At 36.2% G+C, this 24,605-nt stretch overlaps 1 protein-coding gene across 1 annotated transcript in view; it reads right to left on the bottom strand.

Moving 5' to 3' along the window:
- IBTK (inhibitor of Bruton tyrosine kinase) overlaps positions 1 to 24,605 on the bottom strand; it is an 85,652-nt gene that overhangs the window by 49,862 nt on the left and 11,185 nt on the right. The window contains exons 3-15 of the mRNA XM_033235569.1: positions 22,500 to 22,596; positions 20,121 to 20,245; positions 15,611 to 15,721; positions 13,891 to 14,061; positions 12,477 to 12,594; positions 11,854 to 12,034; positions 8,984 to 9,104; positions 6,392 to 6,569; positions 4,512 to 4,686; positions 2,681 to 3,283; positions 1,359 to 1,445; positions 143 to 225; positions 15 to 52 (exon numbers count right to left, since the gene is read on the bottom strand). Coding sequence (XP_033091460.1) covers positions 15 to 52; positions 143 to 225; positions 1,359 to 1,445; positions 2,681 to 3,283; positions 4,512 to 4,686; positions 6,392 to 6,569; positions 8,984 to 9,104; positions 11,854 to 12,034; positions 12,477 to 12,594; positions 13,891 to 14,061; positions 15,611 to 15,721; positions 20,121 to 20,245; positions 22,500 to 22,596 — 2,088 coding nt within the window. The remainder of the gene's footprint in view (positions 1 to 14; positions 53 to 142; positions 226 to 1,358; positions 1,446 to 2,680; positions 3,284 to 4,511; positions 4,687 to 6,391; positions 6,570 to 8,983; positions 9,105 to 11,853; positions 12,035 to 12,476; positions 12,595 to 13,890; positions 14,062 to 15,610; positions 15,722 to 20,120; positions 20,246 to 22,499; positions 22,597 to 24,605) is intronic.

The raw sequence follows: 24,605 nt of genomic DNA, 5'->3' as shown, positions 1-24,605 counted from the left end.
TACTTAAATCTTACCTCAATCCATGAGCTACTCAGCATACTATGAAAATATTCTAAAAGGAAAAAAAAAAAAGTTCAATGCAATAAGAATAGTGAAACAATAATAGAGAAAATAAATTAGCAGCTTTAAAAAGTACACCTACCAAGTCTAGCACAAAGAACACATTTATGACAAGGAAATTCCTTTCCATCCACTGATTTCATGGTCACGTCACACAGAAATGAACTGGAAGAAAATGTTTAATTGAAGCAAGTGCAATTTATTTACATATTTAATGAAAAAGATTATAGGATTTGGCTTAACTTTCGATTTTCTCTTAAAGGTGGCAGAGAATAAATAACTTGCCGGAATACATACAATAAAATACTTCTTCTTCTTCCACCTTAGGGAAAATAAGGGCCTTAAAGACAGTATTTGAAAAGGGAGTCAAATACAAATATTCAAAAAGTATTTTTCTGATTTTCCTTTTTTTCTAATTTCAGACAAACTGTTAATAATACTAAGTGATATCATATTGAAGTATCTGTAATTCACTTATTTGTAGTAGCTAATCTGGGCCAACCACAGTTGAAACAACTCCACAGTTTATCCTTCTCCAAAACCTTTCCACTTACACAGAAAGTATGAATAGCTAAAAGCAAAACTTTTTTTCTTTGAGACGGAGTCTTGCTCTGCCACCCAGGCTGGAGTGCAATGGTGCAATCTTAGCTCACTGCAACCTCCGCCTCCCAAGTCCAAGCGACTCTCCTGCTTCAGCCTCCCGAGTAGCAGGGATCACAGGCACTCGCCACTATGCCTGGCTAATTTTTGTATTTTCTTAGTAGAGACAGGGTTTCACCATGTTAATCAGGCTGGTCTCAAATTCTTGACCTCAGGTGATCCACCCGCCTCGGCCCCATCAAAGGGCTGAGATTACAGGCGTGAGCCACCACACCAGGCCCTAAAAATAAAACTTTTTAACAATATATTTAGAATAGTATATTTATTATTAAACTTTTTTATACTAAAGGAAATAATCATAATGATGAAGAGATATAATTAATTTGGTTTTGGGGCTCACAACATTTCCTAACTATAACAAGGCACAAAATTCAGGCAAGAAAAAATAAAAATTAAAAGTTCCTCTCTCTATTAGAAAGTCATCGGAAAGAAAAAGCTCCTTTGATGTCTTCAGCAGTCAATATTTTATCAATTTTCTTCAACAGCTCCCCAACATTTCCAGAAATGCAGAATATTAGAAAAGGTAAGAGGGTATCTACCTATACATTTTGCTTCATATGTGGGTAAGCAGAGATCTATTTCCACACTTAAGTGCCAAAATCTAGAGATGAAATGTTAATCTTCCTTTCCTTACTTACCATTTTTTCTGACTTAGCTTCAGTTTATTACCAGTTTTCTTGGCAATAACATTAATTTTTTCATTTTCAAATCTGACTCCATCTAACCTATCAAGGAAAGATAAAAATTAACAACTGATATATATAATTCCCTTACAAAAATAAACATACAACAAAAAATCCAACAAATTAGCTAACACCTAAATATACTATATCCTGAAGTATCTCAACAAACCCCTACTCTGAGATAAAGAAGTATCATACTTTTCCTTCCATTTTAGTTAGAATTCAAAATAGATTAAATATTACTGACAAAAGACAATCAAAGCCATAGCACAAAGTTTTTCTTTTTTTTTTTGAAACGAAGTCTCACTGTGTCACCCAGGCTGGAGTGCAGTGGTGTGATCTCAGCTCACTGCAACCTCCACCTCCCAGGTTCACGTGAATCTCCTCCCTCAGCCTCTCCAGTAACTGGGACCACAGGCATTCACCACCATGCGGGGCTAATTTTTGTAATTTTTTGTAGAGACAGGGTTTTGCCATGTCAGCCAGGCTGGTCTCAAACTCCTGACCTCAGGTGATCTGCCCACCTCAGCCTCCCAAAGTGCTGGGATTACAGGCGTGAGCCATCGCACCTGGCCCCTTCATTACTTCTAAACAGAAAACATGATACACCCCCCTCCTCTGTTCCCACCCTACAACTAAGGTTTAACTGCCACAAGCAACATAAATACCTTAAAAAAAGAAAGAATTTCAAATAATCTGATTCATAATATGATACTATGGTGTTAGGCAATTTAAATATGACAAAACCATACCAACAATATGAGGTAAATATTATCTTTCGCATTTCTTATATTGAGAAACTGAGGTAAAAGAAAGAAAATTGTCCCAGCCAAGAATAATAAAGCTAAGAGACATGTATGTCTAACTTGAAAGACCTTTCCAGCATACCACACTGCCTGCCACTCCAGATCCCTGTTACATACACAAACCAGAGTTCAAACTCACCAACAGCTTTCCCATCCATTAATGTAATCCAACCAAACCAGAGTTCAAACCCAACAACAGCTTTCCCATCCATTAATGTAATCCAAGAAGTCCCAGAGATAGCTCTGCCAGCAAATGCAGGAAAGACACATCCACGTACCTCCCTCAAAAAAGGAGGGGTAGGGAGAAAGGGAGAGAGAGGAAGAGGAGGGGAAAGAGAAGAGAAGGGGATGGAACAAGTGAGAGGTGACTGCGGGAGGGGAAAGAAAAGAAAAGCAAGGAAAAAAGGGTGGGAAATTTTTTAAAGGAGGACTGAATGACATACAGGAACAGATATAAAGGAGAAATCATACCTACTACTCAAATTACTGAAGCCAAATTTCTTTGCAACAGTTTGCAACATGCTTACAGGATCATCTCCCCTAATATTTTTTCCTTTTTTACAAGATTTAGGTTTGCTCTTCTGCCTTTCACTAACTGTTTGAGCTTCATTACTTTTGTAAACTTCAAATGCAGACTTCTGGTTATCATCTTCACGGAAATTCACTTCATTCAAATGAGAATTCAGAGTTCCCTGATATTCTTCTGGGTTTTTGTTTAAGTGTATTCTTGGTTTGAAGCCATGAGTTAAAAAGTCACAAGTATCTGTGTATATAAATTGTAAAAGGTATTCAAACATGTCAGGATGAACCTTCTCTACTACAAAGAGATGGCACCCTGCAGAATCTTCATCTTTCCGGTAAATATCTGTAAATTCTGAAGTATTACCATCTGAAAGAAACAATTTCTGAAAAAAATCAGAATGCACTGCCAAAACATATTTGTGTGCAGGGAAGAGTCTATTGCCAACTTGAAATGTCACATCATGAATGCTGTCCATTTCATCTGTTTCCCTCAACAGTTTGCCAAACTCTTCAAAAAAGGATGATGAGGACACAGCTGGAATTTCATAAAGGCTAGAAACAAGATAAAAACAAATTATGCTTAAAAAAAAAATGAAGGAAATCCTTTTCCATACCTAGCCAATTTTCCTTTAAAATGCAATTTTTTAAACAGTATTTAGAAAATTTTAAATTTGGCATTTCCTAAAATACAGGAATATAGCACAAAGCCCTAGATACTGTATCATCCTTTAATATGTTTTCTATTCCTTTTTATATTTATATTCTATTCTTCTCTCAAATTAAAATGATAAGAACTAAGTTGTCCGTATCCCTGGTTCTTACAGTACTATGGGAATGCAATTATACCGTCCCAACCAACATTTCGCCCTTCTCAGTAGGAAGACCAACCCTCCTGTGGTTTGCTTTGGATTGACAAGTTTCTCAGGAGATGAGACTTTCAATGCTAAAACTGGGGCAGGCCTGGGCAAACCAGGATGGATGATCACCCTACTTGCAGAATTTCCTCCCTCTTCAACAGTACCCTTGATGTTTATCTTAATCTGATACCTCTCTGCTAATGTGACTTAGTAGATTTGCACTGGGATTTACAGACAGCGCCACAACACTTCTTTTGCCAATTCTCATCATATTCAAGGGTCAGAAATTTTTGCAAACTGCCTAAGAAATATTTATAATACATTTTTCAGAATCTGAGAACCTAGGGTACATCATAAAGTACGAAAGACAAGTCAGGCGGGGTGCGCTGGCTCATACCTGTAATCCTAGCACTGTGAGAGGCCGAGGCTGGCGGATCACCTGAGGTCAGGTGGTCAAGACTAGCCTGGCCAACATGGTGAAACCCCATCTCTACTAAAAATATAAAAATTAGCTGGGTTTGGTGGCAGGCACCTGTAATCCCAACTACTTGGGAGACTGAGGCAGGAGAATCGCTTCAATCTGAGAGGTAGAGGTTAGAGTGAGCCAAGATTGTGCCACTGCACTCTAGCCTGGGCAACAGAGCAAGACTCTGTCTTAAAAAAAATAAAAAATAAAAAAATAAACTTTGCGAGTGCATGTATAGATATTTTCAATAAATGTCAGTTTACAAACTAAAGGAAACATTCATCACTCAGGATAACAAATTCTACCTCTGGATTACCCTGTAAACATGATTATGTCTAAGGTCTCTATAGGTCTTGGCAACAGCTCTTCAATTACATTTGTACCAGGAGCTACTGAAAACAAGAAAATTCAGTGATTGTTCCTTCTAAAAAGTGAAATTTAATATATACAAGTATACCTTGTTTTAGGATCTGACTGCAGGATTGCAAAGTTGCATCCACTTGGATCTGTGCTGACACTAACAGCTCTATGTACAAAGGTAAGTTTCTCAAGTCGAATTCTTTCATACACACTATTTATATCAGAGACATAAGACACATCTGATGAGGAATTGTGAAGGTTTGATAAAATCTCTGTTAAAAAAAATAAACTACCATTAATCAAGGCTTTACCGAAACCACTAAAATGATTGAGAAGTAAATGGAATAGAAAAGCAGTTAGAAAACTATGGAAATCTTTTTCATATATATTCAGTGTTTTTGAAGAACTACATCCTCTCTTCAACACATTTTGCACTGAATATATTGGTTGTATTATACAGGAAATTTTTGGTGGATCGATTCTAAATTATCCATGATTCCATCTCTTTCAACAAACACATCCTCCATACTGCAACCGAAGTTACCTTTCTAAAAAGCAAATCTAGTGTCATACTAGCTTTTAAAATCCTTCAACTTATACTTCCTGTTGCCCAAAGGGAAAAAAATTCTTCAACTTGGATTAAAAATATAAAAATCTAGTGTATTCATAATCTGCTTGTTTATTTGCTTCCTTTCTCTTCCCCCTTTCTTGCATGTATTCAGAAAATATGTGAGTGACCAAACAGTGCTACTGTGGTATCATGAGTCTGGTGATATAGTAGTGAAGAAGACAGACATGTTCCTGCTCTCATAGAGTACACAATCTAGCAGGGAAGATAGACATTACACAAATGATTATATCATTGCAAGTAAAATCAAGGTTATGAAGGCAAAGGATACAGTGTTTCCACAAAGATATGAAATTTACATGAATGAAATGATTCTGGCTGCAGTGTGAAGAATGTTTAAGGTAAACAAAGAATAGATATAAAGAGGCCATTTAAGGAATTACTGTATATCCAGGAAAAGAATTAAAAGATGATATAGACTAGGTTGTAGCAATGAATCTGTAAAAAAGTGGAAAGATAAAAGAAACATTTGAGAAAGAGAACAAAACTTGATGACTGATTAATTCTAGTGTAAGGGAAATCTAAGTGTCAAAGATAATAATTTACTGAAATAGAAAACACTGAGAAGCAGAAGTTGGAGCATGAGATCATGAATTCAGTTTCAGATCACTAAATATGACTGACACACTTCTAAAGACTTCCATAAGTTGAACATATGTTCTAGTTACTCTCACAAATTAATTCATTTTAGTCATATGGGGCTTTACTAATCTTCCTCTGACACTCAGTCATTCCAATTTCTATGCTCGCAAGAAACTTACTATGTGGATATTAACATTAGTCTCAGTGAACTGCAAGTATTTATATACATGTCTATTGCCCCTACAAGCCTATGAGTGTCTCAGAATAGAGGCCCATTTTATATATTTTTGCATCTTTAAAATTTTCCCCTATATCTGGCACATAGTAAATATATATTAAATGTTTACAGACTTGAATAATCTATAAAGAAACAAAAGAAATACAACTAAATCATTAAATTTTACGAAGGTCATTTCTCTGTGGCTTTATGATTTTGAAGAACATGTTTATAATTTTCTGAGTAATTATAAACATTCTTGATTTGGTTTTGGCACACGATAACTGAGTTATTCATACACCAGGTGATTTAATGAGTGACTACAATGTGCCAGGAAATATGCCAAAGGCTGAGGATATAGAAGAATATTCATGGCCCTTGCCATCACTAACCTTACACTATAATTGGAAACAGGCATTAAAAAAACTAATCACAAAGATAAATACATAAAGGTAAAACCTAATAATACTTGTCAGTTGAACCTAATACTTGTCAAATTAAAGGATAATTGAAAGGTACTTTTACGTATCGTTCACATATATGAACTGACCTTTCTTTTCAGAACTCTTTCTTTTTTCTTCAAACCATCTCCCTCTAAATCCTTCTCCATCTTGCGTAACAAACAGAATTTCATTTTTATTTAAAGCAATATCAGAAATGAAGACCTGACGTGGATAGGCCCATCGACACTGCTTCATAGAACTGTTGACTGATCTCCAGCAAAACACCTAAAACAAAACCAAATCACATTGAAATATAAAGCAAGTAGCATTTGAACAACCAAAACCTTAAATCAAGATATCAAGAGACAATACTGTTAAAATAAAAGCTCTCATTAGTATGTTTCAATGTTCATTCTTCCACAGAAAAGACAAATACTATAATAAAAATCAAATATTTTAAAGAAATATCTTTCAGAAAAGTATATTAAGCAAGCCTGAAGCATTAGAAATGATTTCAAAGGCACTCCTCTTAAGAAGTAGCAATTTCCAGTATTACTTGTTTGGGGCAAACTGATCTGCTACAATGCTAAAGAAAAACAAAACCTTAAAGTTACAACTTACAAGTCAGACTTCCTGTAGTACTATCTCTTTACAAGAAGAATGATCCCTCTATGAAAATCCAAACTTTACTCTCAAGGAAAAAGTAAATGTATGCATAACTCAATTATATAACTAAAACAAAATCTTAGAAAAATCATTACAGAATTCAGTGGTTGTAAATGGTTCTGCCAACCTCAGAGTCCCTGAAAAGTAGCTCCAGGGAACTTGCTAAGGGATGGAGAATGATGAGAGATGGGGTATCAGGCTTCCCAATCCACAGCAGCAATTGTTTTATCTGTTTCATATACTGGTACTCCAAGCACAATTTCATTTGAAAAATTAGAAGTGCTAATTTTTAAAAGTTCAATTCCCTCATAATCAAGTTAAGAAAACTAGGACACAAAATGGTTATCTGACAAGGTCACTAAAAAGTTATTCACACAAAAAGACTATACTGATTGAGACTGATGCTTTTAGAGCTTGGTTTTCTTAGTGAGACTCTAGTTTGCAGGAAATAAACATCCAGAAGTATAAGCTATATCCATTTTAATGTAAGTGATACACATCCCAAAATCAAATATAAGTTTTTATACTCAACTATTTTATGTAACCCCATTTGTTTCCTTCCACTAGTACAAATTGGAGCTCTAATTCCTTTTTTTCTTCAACTTTTAAGTTCAGGGGAACATGAGCAGGATGTGCAGGTTTGTTACATAGGTAAACATGTGCCATGGTGGTTTGCTGCACAGAGCATCACATCACCCAAGTATTATGCCCACCATCCAACAGCTATTCTTCCTGATGTAGAGCTCTAATATTTAAACCCAGTTACTACTATTAAAATCATCTTCATTCTCCATCCCTACAATGTATGCCTATAACGACCCAGTAGGTGGAGTTTTATGATTAATTCCTCAATTTCTAAAATGTAAAACTTTACAGCACATTATAAACCTCGGAAAACATTATTTTAATTTTATAAGTAAAACCAGAAAGTTATCTGTGTTTTTCTACCCACACTGTGTGTTTTTTAGTATCATTAGTGTATAATATATACTTTTAATTTTTAAAATCTGTATTATTTAGAGATGGCTCCCACTCTCCCATCCTTCAAAAAAAATTGAGATGTATTTTATATAATATATAAATACATTAATTAAAGCATATATTTCAGAAAATAATTTTTTTAATATTTCAAATTAATAAATATATTAGAGAAATGTACTGATATGTTTGCATAAGGAACTAAAATTAGAACTTTTCATTTAAGAGATAAGAAATTCCTTACACACTAGTGATCCAAAAATCTTTCATATATAATGTGGATAGTTATAATGTATACACATATTATAATGCATACATTTGTATAAAATTAAATGTGGAAAAAAATTTCCAACTATGCAACAAATGTATCATATTGCCTGATCTTTACTTTTTTAAGAATAGTTATGTGAGGCCAGGCGCAGTGGCTCACACCTGTAATCCCAGTAATCTGTGGGGCCGGGGAGGGCAGACCACTTGAGGTCAGGAGTTTGAGACCAGCCTGGCCAACATGGCAAAACCCCGTCTCTACTAAAAATACAAAAACTAGAAAGGCATGGTGGCACATGCTTGTAATCCCTGCTACTCAGGAGGCTGAGACATGAGGATCGCCTGAACCCAGGAGGTGGAGGTTGCAACGAGCCGAGATCATGACACTGCACTCTAGCCTGGCCAATAGAGCAAGACTGTCTCAAAAAAAAAAAATTTATAGTTACATTACATATCTCATATTTATGCAATTCAGTATCATTTATCAGTATTCAGTGTAAATAACATCAAAATCTTTCATTTTAAGCACAATAAATAAATTTTTTGATTACAGTTTAACAAATCAGTATTGTGCAACATTAGATTAAATGTTGTCTGTCATACTCTCTAAATCCCAGCCCCATACTAATTAGTAATGGATGCCTCAAATATACTTATTTTGGCACCCAGCAGTAATCATCAAAGTCAACAGGAATCGTCACTAACATAGCAATACATTTTCATGTTACTAGGTCTGCTATAGCTATCTACTGAGAGTAAGATTATACTTTTACATAATATATACTTACCCTTCCAGCTCCATCCATTGCAAGAATGCAAATTTGACCCCCATTTTCTTTCAAATGTTCAGGATCAACCTTGTATTCCATATGACCCCCAGACACAAGAACTTTCTTCAAGTTCAATTGTCTAGATTAAAAAAAAAAAAATTCTAGATTAATATGTTCTCTAAAACACACATGCCTAAACTTCAAAGAAGTTACTATTCAAACAATCTACAGGCAATTATCGTGAAAGGTGAAGTAAAATGATTTGGTCTTTGGTATCTCTAGTCTTCCATTCTGTAAATTTATCCTACAAGGTGGCTGTTCCTTTCTATGGCAAGTCTTTTCCCCTCAAATGCCTTTACCCACACAAACACACACATTAAACGCCTGAAGTTCCACTTGCTAATTCAAACATTCACTCTGGAGTTTAAACAAGTGGTATGGGCTGGGTGCAGTGACTCACGCCTATAATCCCAGCACTTTGGGAGGCCAAGGCCAGTGGATCATTTGAGGCCAGAAGTTCGAGACCAGTCTGGCCAACATGGTGAAACTCGAGCTCTACTAAGACACAAAAATCAGCCAGGCATGGTGATGAACGCCTGTAGTCCCAGCTACTCGGGAGGCTGAGGCAGAAGAATCACTTGAACCAGGGAGGCAGAGGTTGCAGTGAGCAGAGATCACACCAGTGCACTCCAGCCTGGGTGACAAGGGAGACTCTGCCTTAAAAAATAAATAAATAATAAACAAATAACTGGTATAGCTATAAGCTCCTAAGTGCATCTGTATTTTAACAGAAAAGACAAATTTTAAACCTCAAAATAGAAATGCTTAATTTCAAAAATGGCTAATCCTAAACAGATATAGCTACCATGAAAGTCATCTGTACTGCTATTCAATAACTCATTCATTAGCTACACATTTCATTATATCTGCACATTTGATGTGCATAGCAATATATGAACTCTGCCTGTTGCTACTCCAATGACTGTTCTCCCTTTTAAAGGAAAAAAAGCTTTTCAAAATTACTATATTGTATAACTTAATCTGTAACAAAATAATCTCCTTAATGTAAACTTGGATATAACATATTTATGTGATTTAATGTTATATAGGCAAGTTTTACAAATGTTAACTAAAAATACAACTTAATATCTTACATATCACCTCAAACTCAGGAAAAAATCTATTTAGTCAGTTTTAAGAAACATATTCACATTTTCATGTTTCTATAACTGAAATATAACCTAAAATTGAAGTCAAAAGTAACTTTCTGCCAGGTACAGTGGCTCACACCTGTAATCTCAGCATTTTGGGAGGCCAAGGTGGACGAATCATGTAAGGTCAGGAGTTTACAGTGGCTCTCACCTGTAATCTCAGCATTTTGGGAGGCCAAGGTGGACGAATCATGTAAGGTCAGGAGTTTGAGACCAACTTGGCCAAAATGGCGAAACTCCATCTCTACTAAAAATACAAAAAAATTTGCTGGGCATGGCGGCAGGTGCCTGTAATCCCAGCTAATTGGGAGGCTGAGGCAGGAGAATCGCTTGAACCCTGCAAGGTGGAGGTTACAGTGAGCGGAGATCGCATCACTATACTCCAGCCTGGGCAACAGAGCAAGACAATGTCTCAAAAAAAAAAAAAAAAAAAGAAACTTTTATACAAAGAAGGTAAGTTTTTACAAACTGATAGACATTTTCTGTTCTGTTCATGAGTACCTTCATGGATGGTATCTGTTTTACATTATCAAAAGCATTTTGTTGCATTTAAATTTAAATCCCTAATTGTTTTAAAAGTTAGACAGCTATTCTCTAGAATTCCAGTACACAACTGCTTCCACTAGTTGAGCTATCCACTTCCAAGAATCATCTATATTTGCACGAAGACCTATTTCAGTACTTGTATTTAAACTAATAATGTATATATTTATAATGAATTTCTCATAGTAAAACACTATATAAATGGTAAAATATTAGTCTGAAACCTGTCTATAAAATTTGAATACTTTGGAATGACACAATAAATATGCGCAGCAAAAAACTGTCAATAAATTATCAATTATAAAAGATTCAAAATGTATTAAAAATGTAGAATTCTGCACTTACATTACTTCACAATTGTTTTTAAGCACTGGCTCCTTAAATCATTCAAAATGAAATGACAGGTGACACATTATGAGTATGGTTTATATGAAAAGACAGGGAATTCCAGTTGGTGCACCCACCCATACTTAAAACTTTATAAGGCCGGAAGCAGTGGCTCACACCTATAATCCCAGCACTTTGGGAGGCTGAGGCAGGAGGGATGCTTGAACCCAGGAGTTCAAGACTAGCCTGGGCCACACAGCGAGAACTTGTCTCAATTAAAAAGAAAAAAAAACACTTTATGATTCTCTGCTTTGACTTGTCAACCAACTGCTACTTTACTGCATTCTATTATAACATTTTTTAAATACATATATACTTATCAGTTATAAACACTGAGTCTGGTTAGAGGGCTCATGACATATGATTATATTTTAAAGACAAATACATGTATAATGTAAAAAAGGCTATAGAGAAACCAATGATAAGAATGTCACAAATCAAGAATTAAGATTAATATATGTCTGTGCACTGAAAGCATAAAAAAAGAAAAAACATATATCTCATATTTAACTACATATTAAACATAATTCAGAAATACTACTTTACAACTTACATAGAAATTTTATATATATTCACTAGATCCATGCCAAAAGACAAAAATCAAAGACAAAAATTCCTGATGTTTCTCCTCATTCAATATTTTCCATTTGACATTTACAGAACATAGCCTAAAGCTGACACTCAGATATTTGCTGGAAGAGTTGAATTATTATTAAAGTTATGTTTCTTTCACAGAAATACACATACTTAGAAGCCATCTTCTTACACTGATAGTCTGCAAGTAAGTAAATATCTCCCCTTGTGGTAACACAGACTGTAGCTCCATCACTTGCAGCAACCAAAGACAGAGCGATGTCTTTATGGTGAAGGGCAGAGACCTGACGAGGAGTAGTTACACACTTTTCTCCATTGGGATCTAGCAAACAACCTAAAAAATGATACAAATAAGCAAATCACAAAATAGCTCTTTTAAGCTATTTGGCCAAGCGCAGCGTCTCATGACTATAATCTCAGCACTTTGGGAGGCCAAGGTAGGCAGATCGCTTGAACCCTGGGGCTTGAGACCAGCCTGTGCAATATGGTGAAACCCCATCTCTACAAAAAAATTGCCCAGCATGGTGGTAAGGGCCTGTGGTCCCAGCTACTTGGGAGGCTGAGATGGGAGGATAGTTTGAGCCCAGGAGGCCAAGGCTTCAGTGAGCCGTGATGGCACCCTGAACTCCAGCTGGGATGACAGAGTGAGACTTTGTCTCAAACAAACAAAAAAAGTCACTCATAATCCCATTCTAATCAATAAAAATTAAAAAGAAAAGATAATTTTTTAAAGAGTCCAATTTAATTTCCAGATATTGTCATCAAGGATTTCTTACCCAGTTGTCCACCATTTAGTCCCATAGTGTAAACAGCTTCTTTAGTCCATAGGACTGTATGAAACCTGCCTGCTGCAACGCCAATGATTGTCCTTCCTTTCAGATATTTTGCCTGTATCTATTCAAAGACAAATAAAACTGCAATTTACTATGTATCTATGACCTATTACAATTTTTTAAAGATCCAGCAAACCAGCAAATATATGGTATACTTGCTGTTAGTGGCCCCCTCACGTGCAAATGGCAGTTGTCACTAATAGATCTCAGCACTCGTACTAAGACCTGAATCCTTCTTGGAACACAAAACATTGTGACGCAGCCACTTTCAGTCAGCAGTTTTAACATACAGAAAATTGGCATGGTATAAGAATCAAACTATTAAACTTTTAGCTATTTTTCTTTTTCTAACAAGCAATATGCAAAACAGCCAGTTTCATTCTTAATAGAAAACAGTACTTTTAAATTAGATATTTCCACGGTCTCTCAACAGTGGCATTATTGACATTTGGGGCTAGATGATTTTTTTGTCGTGAGATTGTCCTGTGCACTACTGGGCACCTTCTGGAGATGGCTGTGCACATGAGAGTAAAACAGTAGAATAAAGAATACTGGTTTTTGAACCCATGTCCCCTAACATCAACTTGTCACATGTGATATCTGTGCAGAGGCAGATTTAATGAAGCAAATAAAACTTAAGTCTCTGGGTTCCTCACTTGCATGAACCCATTTGGTATTGATAAATTTCCTATTTTTCTTAAGGAGGGCCTAAAAGTGTTTAAGTTTCAAACCCAAAATATCTGGACCTCCCTTTGCTTATGAATACTTAAAAGATGCAGTTTGGTGGCTAATCTCCCAAGTGCAGAATTTCCCAAGTACTTTCTTTCTTCCTCCAAACAAATGCTAATATGTATTATGCTTAATTTCTCCTGTTAAAAATAAAGACAACAGGCTGGGTGCGGTGGCTCACGCCTGTAATCCCAGCACTTTGGGAGGCTGAGGCGGGCAGATCACCTGAGGTCAGGAGTTTGAGACCAGCCTGGTCAACATGACAAAACCCTGTCTCTACTAAAAACACAAAAAAATAAAATAAAAATTAGCCAGGCATGGTGGTGTGTGCCTGTAATCTCAGCTACTCAGAAGGCTGAGGCAAGACAATCGCTTGAACCCGAGGGGCAGAGGTTGCAGTCAGCCAAGATTGTGCCACTGTACTCCAGCCTGGGCAACAGAGCAAGACTCTGTCTCAAACAAAATAATAATAATAATAATAATAAATAATAAAGACAATATATACCACTGAAGATAAAGTTAAATAACAGAAATAAAATAAGTTGCTCTGTCAATAACCTACATTTTTTTGTCCATACAGGTTTTATTGCAAATGTAAAAGCTTATTATTTAAACGAGTAAAGCTTACCTGTCTGGGTACATTACAACTGGAAGGTGGAGGAATAATTCCCAATTGATGAAAAATGTTTAGACCAAATGTATAAACACATCCATCTTCAGTTAACACAACAGTATGATCCTCAGCAGCTGCCACTTGGGAACAACTATGACCATTCAATCCTTCCACAAGCCGAGGGACCTACAAAATAAAATGAACTTTAGTACACTACAGTAACCATTTATACAGATATGCAAGTAGAATTTGATGATGCTACATCTAAAATGACATGAAATGACACGACTGATACATGGCTGTATCTATCACAGGTAAATTCCACATTTAGCAAAGAGTAGATGAGTTAAAAGGATATGGTTTTAAGTTTATCAGCAAAATACAAAAGCCCAGTAAGACATTTCAGTGAAATAATTCAATTCAACAAATGATTTTTGAGCCTTTACCATACACCAAGTGCATATTTGTTTGGTATGAATAAAGAGAACTCATCAAAGTATACACTGGTACATTGAAAAAAACAAAAATACAGAATCAATGCTTCCCTTCAGGGAGTAACCAAACATATAGTATCATATTCCTTTGGAGTCATTTAAATGTCCTAGGTTCAAATCTTACTTCTGTCACTACCTATTTGATCTCAACCAACTGTCTTAACGTCTCTGTACCTCATTTTCTTCATCTGAAAACAGTATTCAGTCAATAAATGATTTATATTACTAGTATCATCATCATGCAAAAAATGAAGACAATACTTGTGCCTCACAGGGCTGTTGTGAGGCTTAGTTAATAATTATATATGAAAAGCACAAACAATACTTAGAACAAAATAAACCCTCAAAAATCGAAGCTATTATCATTATAGCTTTCCCCTTTTTTAAAGCACCATTTAATAGATAAGTATGCCAGAAGTCCCCACATAAAAAAAAATTCAAATAACCTAGTGAACCAATTTTCTGATACGTAATGTACTAGGTCTCTTCTAATTAGCATTAAGTTTCAGTAGCATAAATATCAATTTTGTGACTATATAATGAAAATACTGGCTCAGTTTTTACACCACAGAAATATTAATGAGAAGTTAAAAACAAAAACCAGAACTACTTCAGGAAAAGTGTTTTACAATTAGTATGCCTTCTTTTTGTTATTGTTGTTGTTTGTTTGTTTTGAGATGGAGTTTAGCTCTTGTTGCCCAGGCTGGAGTGCAATGGTGGGATCTCGGCTCACCACAACCTCTGCCTCCCAGGTTCAAGCAATTCTCCTGCCTCAGCCTCCCGAGTAGCTGGGATTACAGGCATGTGCCACCATGTCCAGTTAATTTTGTATTTTTAATAGAGACAGGGGTTCTCCATGTTGGTCAGGCTGGCCTCAAACTCCCGACCTCAGGTGATCTGCCTGCCTCGGCCTCCTAAAGTATTGGGATTACAGGCATGAGCCACTGCGCCCGGCCTAGTCTGCCTTCTTTTATTTCAACTCTAGAAACATTTTAAAGCTTATATACACTCCTGACTCAGTATTTGCTATAACCAAAGTATTACTTTTTTAATCCTTTTGCATTGTATGTAAACCCTTAATTTGAATGTGATATACCAGGAAACAGACTTTTTAAAATCTATTATCAATTGGTGTATTATTTCGTCCTTACAGTTGAAAAAAAACACTTAGCTAACTGTATCTTTCAGCTTATCAGCACTTTTCTAAAGTTACCTAAACTGCGTAATGACATTTCAATTACCAAGCATGTCTGTTCATCTCCATGTCCTAATCGCCCTCCAGGACCATGACCACAGGTATAAACCTGCCCTTTCTGAGAGAGAAACACGGAGTGAAATTTACAAAGCACCACCTAAGGGAAAACAAGAGAATATTAGTAAACTTCTCTGAATAAAATATATTTTATGAAAAAGAAATCGAATATTGTCAATTATTTAAACAGGATAATGGATACAAGGGGAATTCATAAGACTTAAATTTCCACATTTTAAGTTTTCTGTAGTAAAAATAAAAGATATATATGCTTTGTTTTAAAATTATGTCTGAAAACAATGACATAAAAAAAGAACAAAGACAGAATTAAGCATGTTACCCACAGAAGAGATTACCCAAAGGAAAATATAATTTTAAATCTTCAATGCCAAAAATTAGTAGCCAGTTGTTTTCCAATTTCATGAAATATCAAATAGAAAGAAATGAGCAGAGAGCAACAGAAAGCATAAAGATTACCAAATAGTGATATATGGTATTAATAAAAATAACAGAAACATCTTCAGAGTGTTTTTAAAAACCAATAATGCCATTTATACATGGTGTGGGGGGCAGTATGTCCTTTCCTTATCTCTAGTTTTATCAACATATCTTTAATATTATACATTTATAATTATTTTAATAAATAATTTTATATTTATTTTCAGGTTTTTCGCTTTCCTTTCCCACTTCCTTTTTCCTTATCTGCCTCAATCTCAGTACCCTCCCTTGCCCCTGATATACAGACTTACCATTCACATACTACAGAAGACAAAGATACTGAAACAGCTGAACTGCTTCAGCAGAACACAATAACAGGAAACGATCAGCAGTTTTAAATATATATATATTTACATATCTAACCCCGGGCCACATTTTGCTATTTTCCAAGCTCTGATATTCATTATACTCGCTTTACCTTAATAATATTTTTTAAATCTTCTCATTTTTGAAAATTGTTTGCATTCATATTTCTTACAACATCTGCAAATATTTCTAACTTAGGATATAAAAAGATGAGTAAGAAATAAAGAAATCCTAAAATCATTTCCAGAAAGTCAAGGTGATTTGGAAAACAAAAAAATTATAAGCTAAACAAGCTCTAAATATTGACACATATCCTAGACCACTCAGAATTTTGTAAGCACAATATACCTAGCAAAAAAAAAAAAAAAAAGTAATGCAAAGATTATTATCTGATTTAGCTGTACCACAAATACCTAAAAAGTTTAAAAATAAAATCCAAATTTGTATTTTAAATTTACAATTTGTCAGTGAAATTCATTTTATGAAATGAGAAAGAATACATTTCATTCAATTTTATATTCAATATTAGAATGCCATCCTACAATTGCTGGCTTCTACTACTAAACAACAGTTACAATACTAGACAGTTTTAAGTCATCTAACTTTAAAATCCCAGAATTTTTTTTTTTTTTTTTGAGACAGTCTCACTCTGTCACCCAGGCTGGAGTGCAATGGCGCGATCTCGGCTCACTGCGATCTCTGCCTCCCGGGTTCACGCCATTCTCCTGCCTCAGCCTCCCGAGTAGCTGGGACTACAGGCGCCCACCACCACGCCCAGCTAATTTTCTGTATTTTTGGTAGAGATGGGGTTTCACTGTATTAGCCAGGATGGTCTCGATCTCCTGACCTTGTGATCTGCATGCCTCGGCCTCCCAAAGTGCTGGGATTACAGATGTGAGCTAACGCGCCCAGTCTAAAACCCCTGAATTTTTAAATGAGAACTGAGCATGGATTTTCACTTTAATTATCTGGAATATGTAATACTAACATTAATAATCTCTATCTCATAGTAGTTAATTCATTTGGTACTGTATAATACAGAATCAGCCCCTTTTCAATAACTAATGGGGCTCTCTATATAACTGGTACTCAGTTAATACTCCCATACTTGCTTTCTCTTCCCTGACTGACATTTATACTGATTTCTTTCCTCTCAAACCTATCCACTATGCTTGCTTCACCCTCATTCTGTGGTAAATAAAATCCCTTAGATCCTTAATACCTTCACAAAATACACCCATTGCCTTGCCTTACCTGAAATGTGGCTCTCTCTGAGTACACTAGTTCACTAACAACCCTCGCAAATGGAACATGCTCAATATTCCAAACTACATATTTCTTAGAATCAGACATTTCAATCACCCTCTGGTTTCCTAATGCCATCATGATTTCTTCACTCTTGTCTTTAAAATCCCTGCTCCGTAACAGTTCATGAAATAAAGGTATATCATGTACTGCCTCAGAAAAGGAAAAACAGGTGTCTTTCTTGTGCCACAATTCCAATCAATCATTAGTGGCTGCTAATGGTTGGATTACCATTTTGAGGAGTCTCAGGACCTGCTCAAGCTCAGCATTAAAAATTTTTTTTGGTTAGCATGTCTGCAAAAAGCTCTAGACTAGGTGTGAGCAGCTTGTATACTTGCTGCCCCTGCGCTGATTTCTCACCATCTTGCTCACCCCCTCACATTCACTAAAGACTTGGACACCAAGCTTGATTCTTGCCCAACACAAGTCCTTTCATTATCCTAAGTTCCTTCCAGGTCTATGTAGATGACCCACCAGAATATTAGCTTTCATGATACCATTCTACTCCCTACTTCTCTAGCCACTTTTCATTCCCATATGGGCTTTCATTCCCGTTCTCTCAAAATTTAGTATTCTCTAGAGTTTAAGGATTCTATTGCTTTTTTTGTTCAATTGGTGGTTGTGATGCATTAGGTTGCGACTTTTAGTTTAAAAAACAGTGCTCTATGAAGCCCTAAATATAGTGGTCATATAGTTTATCATGCAAACATTTTTGAGAATGAAAGAGGATACTAACAATTACACTAGGAAAATAATCATAAATCAGAATTGTCCTGGGCAAACTAGGGATATGTTGTCAAAGTAGCTCTAAAAACTGTCTAAGAATTCAATCTCAGGATATAAGCTAAGTGTTGTTATATATGTCATATATGAATAATAGGTGAAAGTTAGAAAGAGCCAGTACTATAGTGATAAAAACACTCCAAGTTCATATTCTGGATCAAAGAAGTTTTATGAACTTCAAAATACAGAAGGAATATAACTAGGAAGTTGTAGGAAATATAAGCTGAAATGGTAATTTAGGAAGACTGAAAAAGTTCTTACATTCCAAGTCACAGAGTTTGGACTTTATCTAAAGGTGATTTAGCTATAAAGACATAATTACCTCTTTTTTAAGACAAATAATTCTGGAGAAGAATATTATCGGTGTTGGAAATGAATGGAGTCAAAGAGTCAAATTAGGACACTGTTGTCACTGTCCAAAAAAAGAGCTTGAAAAGGACATGGCACTTAGGTTCATGAGACAGAGAAGAACTAAATAGACATGCTCTGAGGTATCATCTTCAGGATTTATAAATTGAGATTTATAGCATTAAAAATTGAATAGGGTAGTTCAGGAGTGGCAAAAATAACACTTCAGACATTCTAAATTTAAATATCTTGAAAGAATACCCACAGTAAGACTGAAATAAAGTTCAAGAGAAAGACTAGGGCTAGAGATACACATACATACACAAGTATACACAATGTTATACAGAAAGATTTGTCAACAGTAGCTGTATCTAGGGAAGCAGAAGATATCATGCATTATAAGGATGTAAGACCACAGACCAAATCTTTACAATTGTATCTATTAAAATTTTACAATTACTTACATTCAAGAACTCAGGTTCACAAAAAGCATCACTCGTGCCTACAGCACCTGAGGGCAAATTTTTGAACTCCACACTTCTAAAACATTGCTTATCTGTCTCCGTAAGTGATGAAATTTTAGTTCTACTATCTACTATCCAATCTGAGAACTGAGACTTAGACAATTAATTATTTATTGCTTGTCAGTGTGAATATAAATAAACAGAATGACTGGCAGTTTACCAGACCGTCAGTTAAAAAACTCTATAGCCTTTCCAGACTGCTGTCATCCAACTTCACATCAGATTAAACATATTCTCTTCATGATAAATAGCTTGGAACCTAAAAACATTATTTTATTACAAAAAAGTGCAAGAAGTGTGTTGTTTTCTAAATTGAAATTATTTTATGTTTTAATGACACCAAAAAAAAAAAAAACTGTTGTTCACGTATCAAAAATAACACTGAGCTTCAACAACAAATTCACTTGAGAAACAGCTTACAGAATTCTAATGTTCGTTAAATAGAAAAGCTAGAAAATCAAGAGAAGCTCTACCCTCTTAAACTACTATCTGTATAACATTTTCTAATTTCTTACACTAATTGCACAAATATATTTTAGGGTATTTTACAAAGTCTAAATATAGTTAAGGCTAACAATATCTAAAATAAAATTAGTAAAGTTCTATTTATTGATTTCATCATTAAAATGTTACTGTACCTTAAACAAAGTTACGTAATTCACATGAAAAGCTGAACAATCAAATACAAAAGTTCTTTCTCATCTCTAAAAGTATGCAGATTGTACTTCAAAATACCTGCTTGATATAAATCCCACTCCTGGAGAACAGATCCACCAACTCTGGATGATGTTTGCTATTCTGGCTTCCATGACCCAGGGTAAAATTTGTATTACCGCCCCAAGTATAAACATCTGTAGGATCTAAAATAAAAATTAGTTTTTATACTTTTTTATATTTTAAAACAAATTTAAGAACTAATTTAACTACAATATTTGAAAGATGCCAACACTCTTTTGTGAAGGAATCTATTAATATGATATTAGGTAATTCTAGAAATAGAAAATCCAAATCATAGTACAGACCTGTCTCAATGCAAGCAATCAAACATTTGTTCCTTGCTTCTTTTCTTTTTTTTTAAATAATTGAGACAAGGTCTCACTATGTTGCCCAGGCTGGTCTTCACTTCCCGGGCTCAAGTGATCCTCCCACCTCAGCCCCCCAAAGTGCTAGGATTATAGGCATGAGCCACTCTGCCCAGGCTGTTCCTTGTTTCTTTAGCAGCTAAAGTTTAACTGCCAAATGAGTAAAATACTACCGGCCATATCTGCTTAGTTTCCATGAAAATAATATATAGAACTATATCAAATGTAAAATATTATAAATCCATACAGACAAAGGTTCTAAATGTAGCAAATGTGGTTTTACTGTTTGTACAGCAACACTAATTTTCAATACTTTGTTTTTCATAGACACAAAATCAAATTAGTGATTAGGGTAAAGCCCATTAAACTGGAATAGAAATCACAGCTAAGTTCATGATATATATCTTCATTTTTATTTTAGAAGATGAATAAAGTCCTAGAATGGAATTATCACTGTTACCTGCAACACAGTATCCAGGGTAGAAATGAAAATACAGAATGTGTCCTTACTCAGCTTCCTCACTAGTTAAATGCAAACTATACACTGCCCCAGTTAAATCTTTTCTTTTCTGCCAATTCCCACTTCCAAATCTCAAAGTGCAAATAAACTGGAGGGATAAGTAAATCTGAGAATGTGTGAATAAAAGAATAATTGGGGCTGGGCACGGTGGTTTACGCCTGTAATCCCAGCACTTTGAGAGGCCGAGGCAGGAGGATCACTTGAGTCCAGGAGTTACAGATCACCCTGGTCAACATGGCAAAACCTCATCTCTATAAAAAAAATATAAAAATTGGCCACATGCAGTGGCTCATGCCTGTAATCCCAGCACTTTGGGAGGCCAAGGCAGACAGATCACCTGAGGTCAGGAGTTCGAGACCAACTTGACCAACATGAAGAAACTGCATCTCTACTAAAAATACAAAATTAGCCGGCTGTGCTGGCGCATGCCTGTAATCCCAGCTACTCGGGAGGCTGAGAGAGGAGAATCTCTCAGCTTGAACCTGGGAGGTAGAGGTTGCAGCGAGCCAAGATCGCACCATTGCACTCCAGCCTATGCAACAAGAGCGAAACTCTATCTCCAAAAAAAAAAAAAAAATTAACTGAGCATGGTGGCATGGGTCTGTATTCCCAGCTACTTGGAGGGCTGAAGCGAGAGGATCGCTTAAGCTCAGAAGGCTGAAGCTGCAATGAGCCGTGTTCATGCCACTGCACTCCAGCCTGACTGACAAAGCGAGACCCTATCTCAACAACAACCACAAAAATAATGATAATTTCCAGAGACCCTACCTTAACAACAACAAAAAGAAGAACAATTTCCATTCCTTTTTCCTTCTACCTCAATGCTGATGTTACTTTCTGGATATATATCAATTACTTTACAGTAGTTACAATTATAACAGTCCTCCCATTTTAGATTATACTTTTATAGACATAAATATGGACTGAAATTTTAAAATGCAAAATAAGTGTTCTGAATATCAAACAAAAAACATCCAACATATATCAAAGTAAAATTTCTTTGCAGATATCCACACACAAATAAATTTCCCGACTACTTTAAGAAGAATAAAATTTCATTAAAATTTTCTAAGCTGCACCTTAATGGAATACATTTGTGAATTTTTTTTTTTTTTTTTTGAGACGAAGTCTAGCTCTATCATCCAGGCTGGAGTGCAGTGGCGAGATCTCAACTCGCTGGTTCAAGCGATTCTTCCTGCCTCTCAGCCTCTCAAGTAGCTTGGATTACCTGCCACCACGCCCGGCTAATTTTTGTATTTTTAGTAGAGACGGGGTTGTACCATGTTGGTCAGGCTCGAACTCCTGACCTCAAGTGATCCGCCTGCCTCGGCGGGATTACAGGTGTGAGCTGGGATTATAGGTGTGAGCCACAGCGCCCAGCCCATTTGTGAAATTTTCTTACCAGTATTCTCGAACTCCTGACCTCAAGTGATCCACCTACCTCAGCCTACCAAATTGCCAGGATTACAGGTGTGAGCCACAGCGCCCAACCCATTTGTGAAATTTTCTTACCAGTATTCTTGAATACTACATGACTTGGTCTATCCTTCATTACAAGATCCAAAGCTGACAAGCCTTCTTTATCTTGAATATACAGACTAACACCATGCTAAAACAAACAAACAAAAAAATACATAAATATATATATATAATCAATTACCTATAATCAGTAACCTTTTTTTTTCTTTTTTTTTTTTTTGAGAAAGAGTTTCGCTCTTGTTGCCCAGGCTGGAGTGGTGCAATGGCACGATCTTGGCTCACCGCAACCTCCACCTCCCAGGTTCAAGCGATTCTCCTGCCTCAGCCTCCCAAGTAGCTGGGATTACAGGTATCCGCCACCATGCCCATCTAATTTTGTATTTTTAGTAGAGATGGGGTTTCTCCATGTTGGTCAGGATGGTCTCAACCTTCTGACCTCAGGTGATCCACCTGCCAGAGTGCTGGGATTACAGGTGTGAGCCACCACGCCTGGCCGTCTTCCTATTCTTATATACCAAAAAGTCAGATAATCAATCTCATAAATACACTGAAAAAAAATTTAATAACAATTATCTCTCATATTCACATACATTTTTCTCTCACATACTGCAGAGAATAATTAAGAAAAATCACATATCCAAGTCTTGCTGGAATAAGGAAGGACCAGAACATGTGAAGAAATACAAAATTAACACTTTAAATAAAAATTAACTACAAGTGAACTTTTTTTTTTTTTTTGCGACAGAGTCCCGTCTTGTCACCCAGGCTGGATTGCAATGGCACGATCTCAGCTCACTGCAACCTCCGCCTCCCGGGTTCAAACGATTCTCCTGACTCAGCCACCCAAGTAGCTGGGATTACAGGTGCCCGCCACCACACCCAGCTAAATTTTGTATTTTTAGTAGAGATGGGGTTTTACCATGTTGGGCAGGCTGGCCTCAAACTCCTGACCTCGTGATCAGCCCGCCTCAGCCTCCTAAAGTGCTGGGATTACAGGTGTGAGCCACCGCTCCCAGCCATGTGAACATTTTTGATGGTAAAGCAGGTCTGATACCCTTTAATATCCCATAAATGCACTGTCCCTACAAGTCCCTAGCTCTGGGTTTGTGTCTGTGTGGGAGTACATGTGAACATAAACATTTAACTCTTTTTGCATTTGAGGAGCCATACTCTCCCGGGTGCGGTGGCTCATGACTATAACCCTAGCACTTTGGGAGGTGGGCAGATTGTCTGAGGTCAGGAGTTCAACATCAGCCTGGCCAACATGGTGAAACCCCATCTCTAGTAAAAATACAAAAATTAGCCAAGTGCGGTGGTGCATGCCTATAATCCCAGCTACTTGGGAGGCTGAGGCATGAGAATCACTTGAACCCAGGACACAGAGGTTGCAGTGAGCCAAGATCACACCATTGCACTCCAGCGTGGGCAACAAGAGCAAAACTTCATCTCAAAAAAACAAAAAAAAACTATCTGGGAAAGGAGAGACATAAAATTTCAAATCAGTTTATTATATTTAGCTTATACTTATTCTATTTTAGTTTGAGGAATTTTTTGTTATTTATAATTTGACAGTTAATTCTTTATGACCTGTTTATTCTGTGAGGTATCTGATATCCCTTCAATATCTTTTGTTTATGTTACCATAGTTGGTTCCAATTGTATGCAAAAATAACTCTAATACATCAATATTTATCAAGCATTTTCCTATTTGTTCATTAATTTTTTTTTGTTTTTTGTTTTTGAAACGGAGTCTAGTTCTGTTGCCCAGGCTGAAGTGCAGTGGTGTGATCTCGGCTCACTGCAACCTCCATCTCCTGGGTTCAAGCAACTCTCCTGCCTCAGCCTTCCCAGTAGCTGGGATTACAGGTATGTGCCACCACGCCCAGCTACTTTTATTATTTTTAGTAGAGACGACGTTTTGCCATGTTGCCCAGGCTGGTCTCAAACTCCTGACCTCAGGTGATCTGCCCGCCTCGGCCTCTAAAAGTGCTGGAATTACGGGTGTGAGCCACTGTGCTTGGCCATTGTTCATTAATTTAATTACTTGGTTTTGGTTTATCTCCCCCTAGTAGAATAAAAACTTAAAGAAGGGATTCTGTTTTGTTCACTGCAATATCCCTAGCACCTAGATTACTGTCT

The sequence above is a fragment of the Trachypithecus francoisi genome, unplaced genomic scaffold, assembly GCF_009764315.1.
Source record: "Trachypithecus francoisi isolate TF-2019V2 unplaced genomic scaffold, Tfra_2.0 Lachesis_group15, whole genome shotgun sequence".
Taxonomy (NCBI): domain Eukaryota; kingdom Metazoa; phylum Chordata; class Mammalia; order Primates; family Cercopithecidae; genus Trachypithecus; species Trachypithecus francoisi.
Note: the sequence above shows the minus strand (reverse complement) of the source record. Positions and strands in the feature narration are given on the sequence as shown.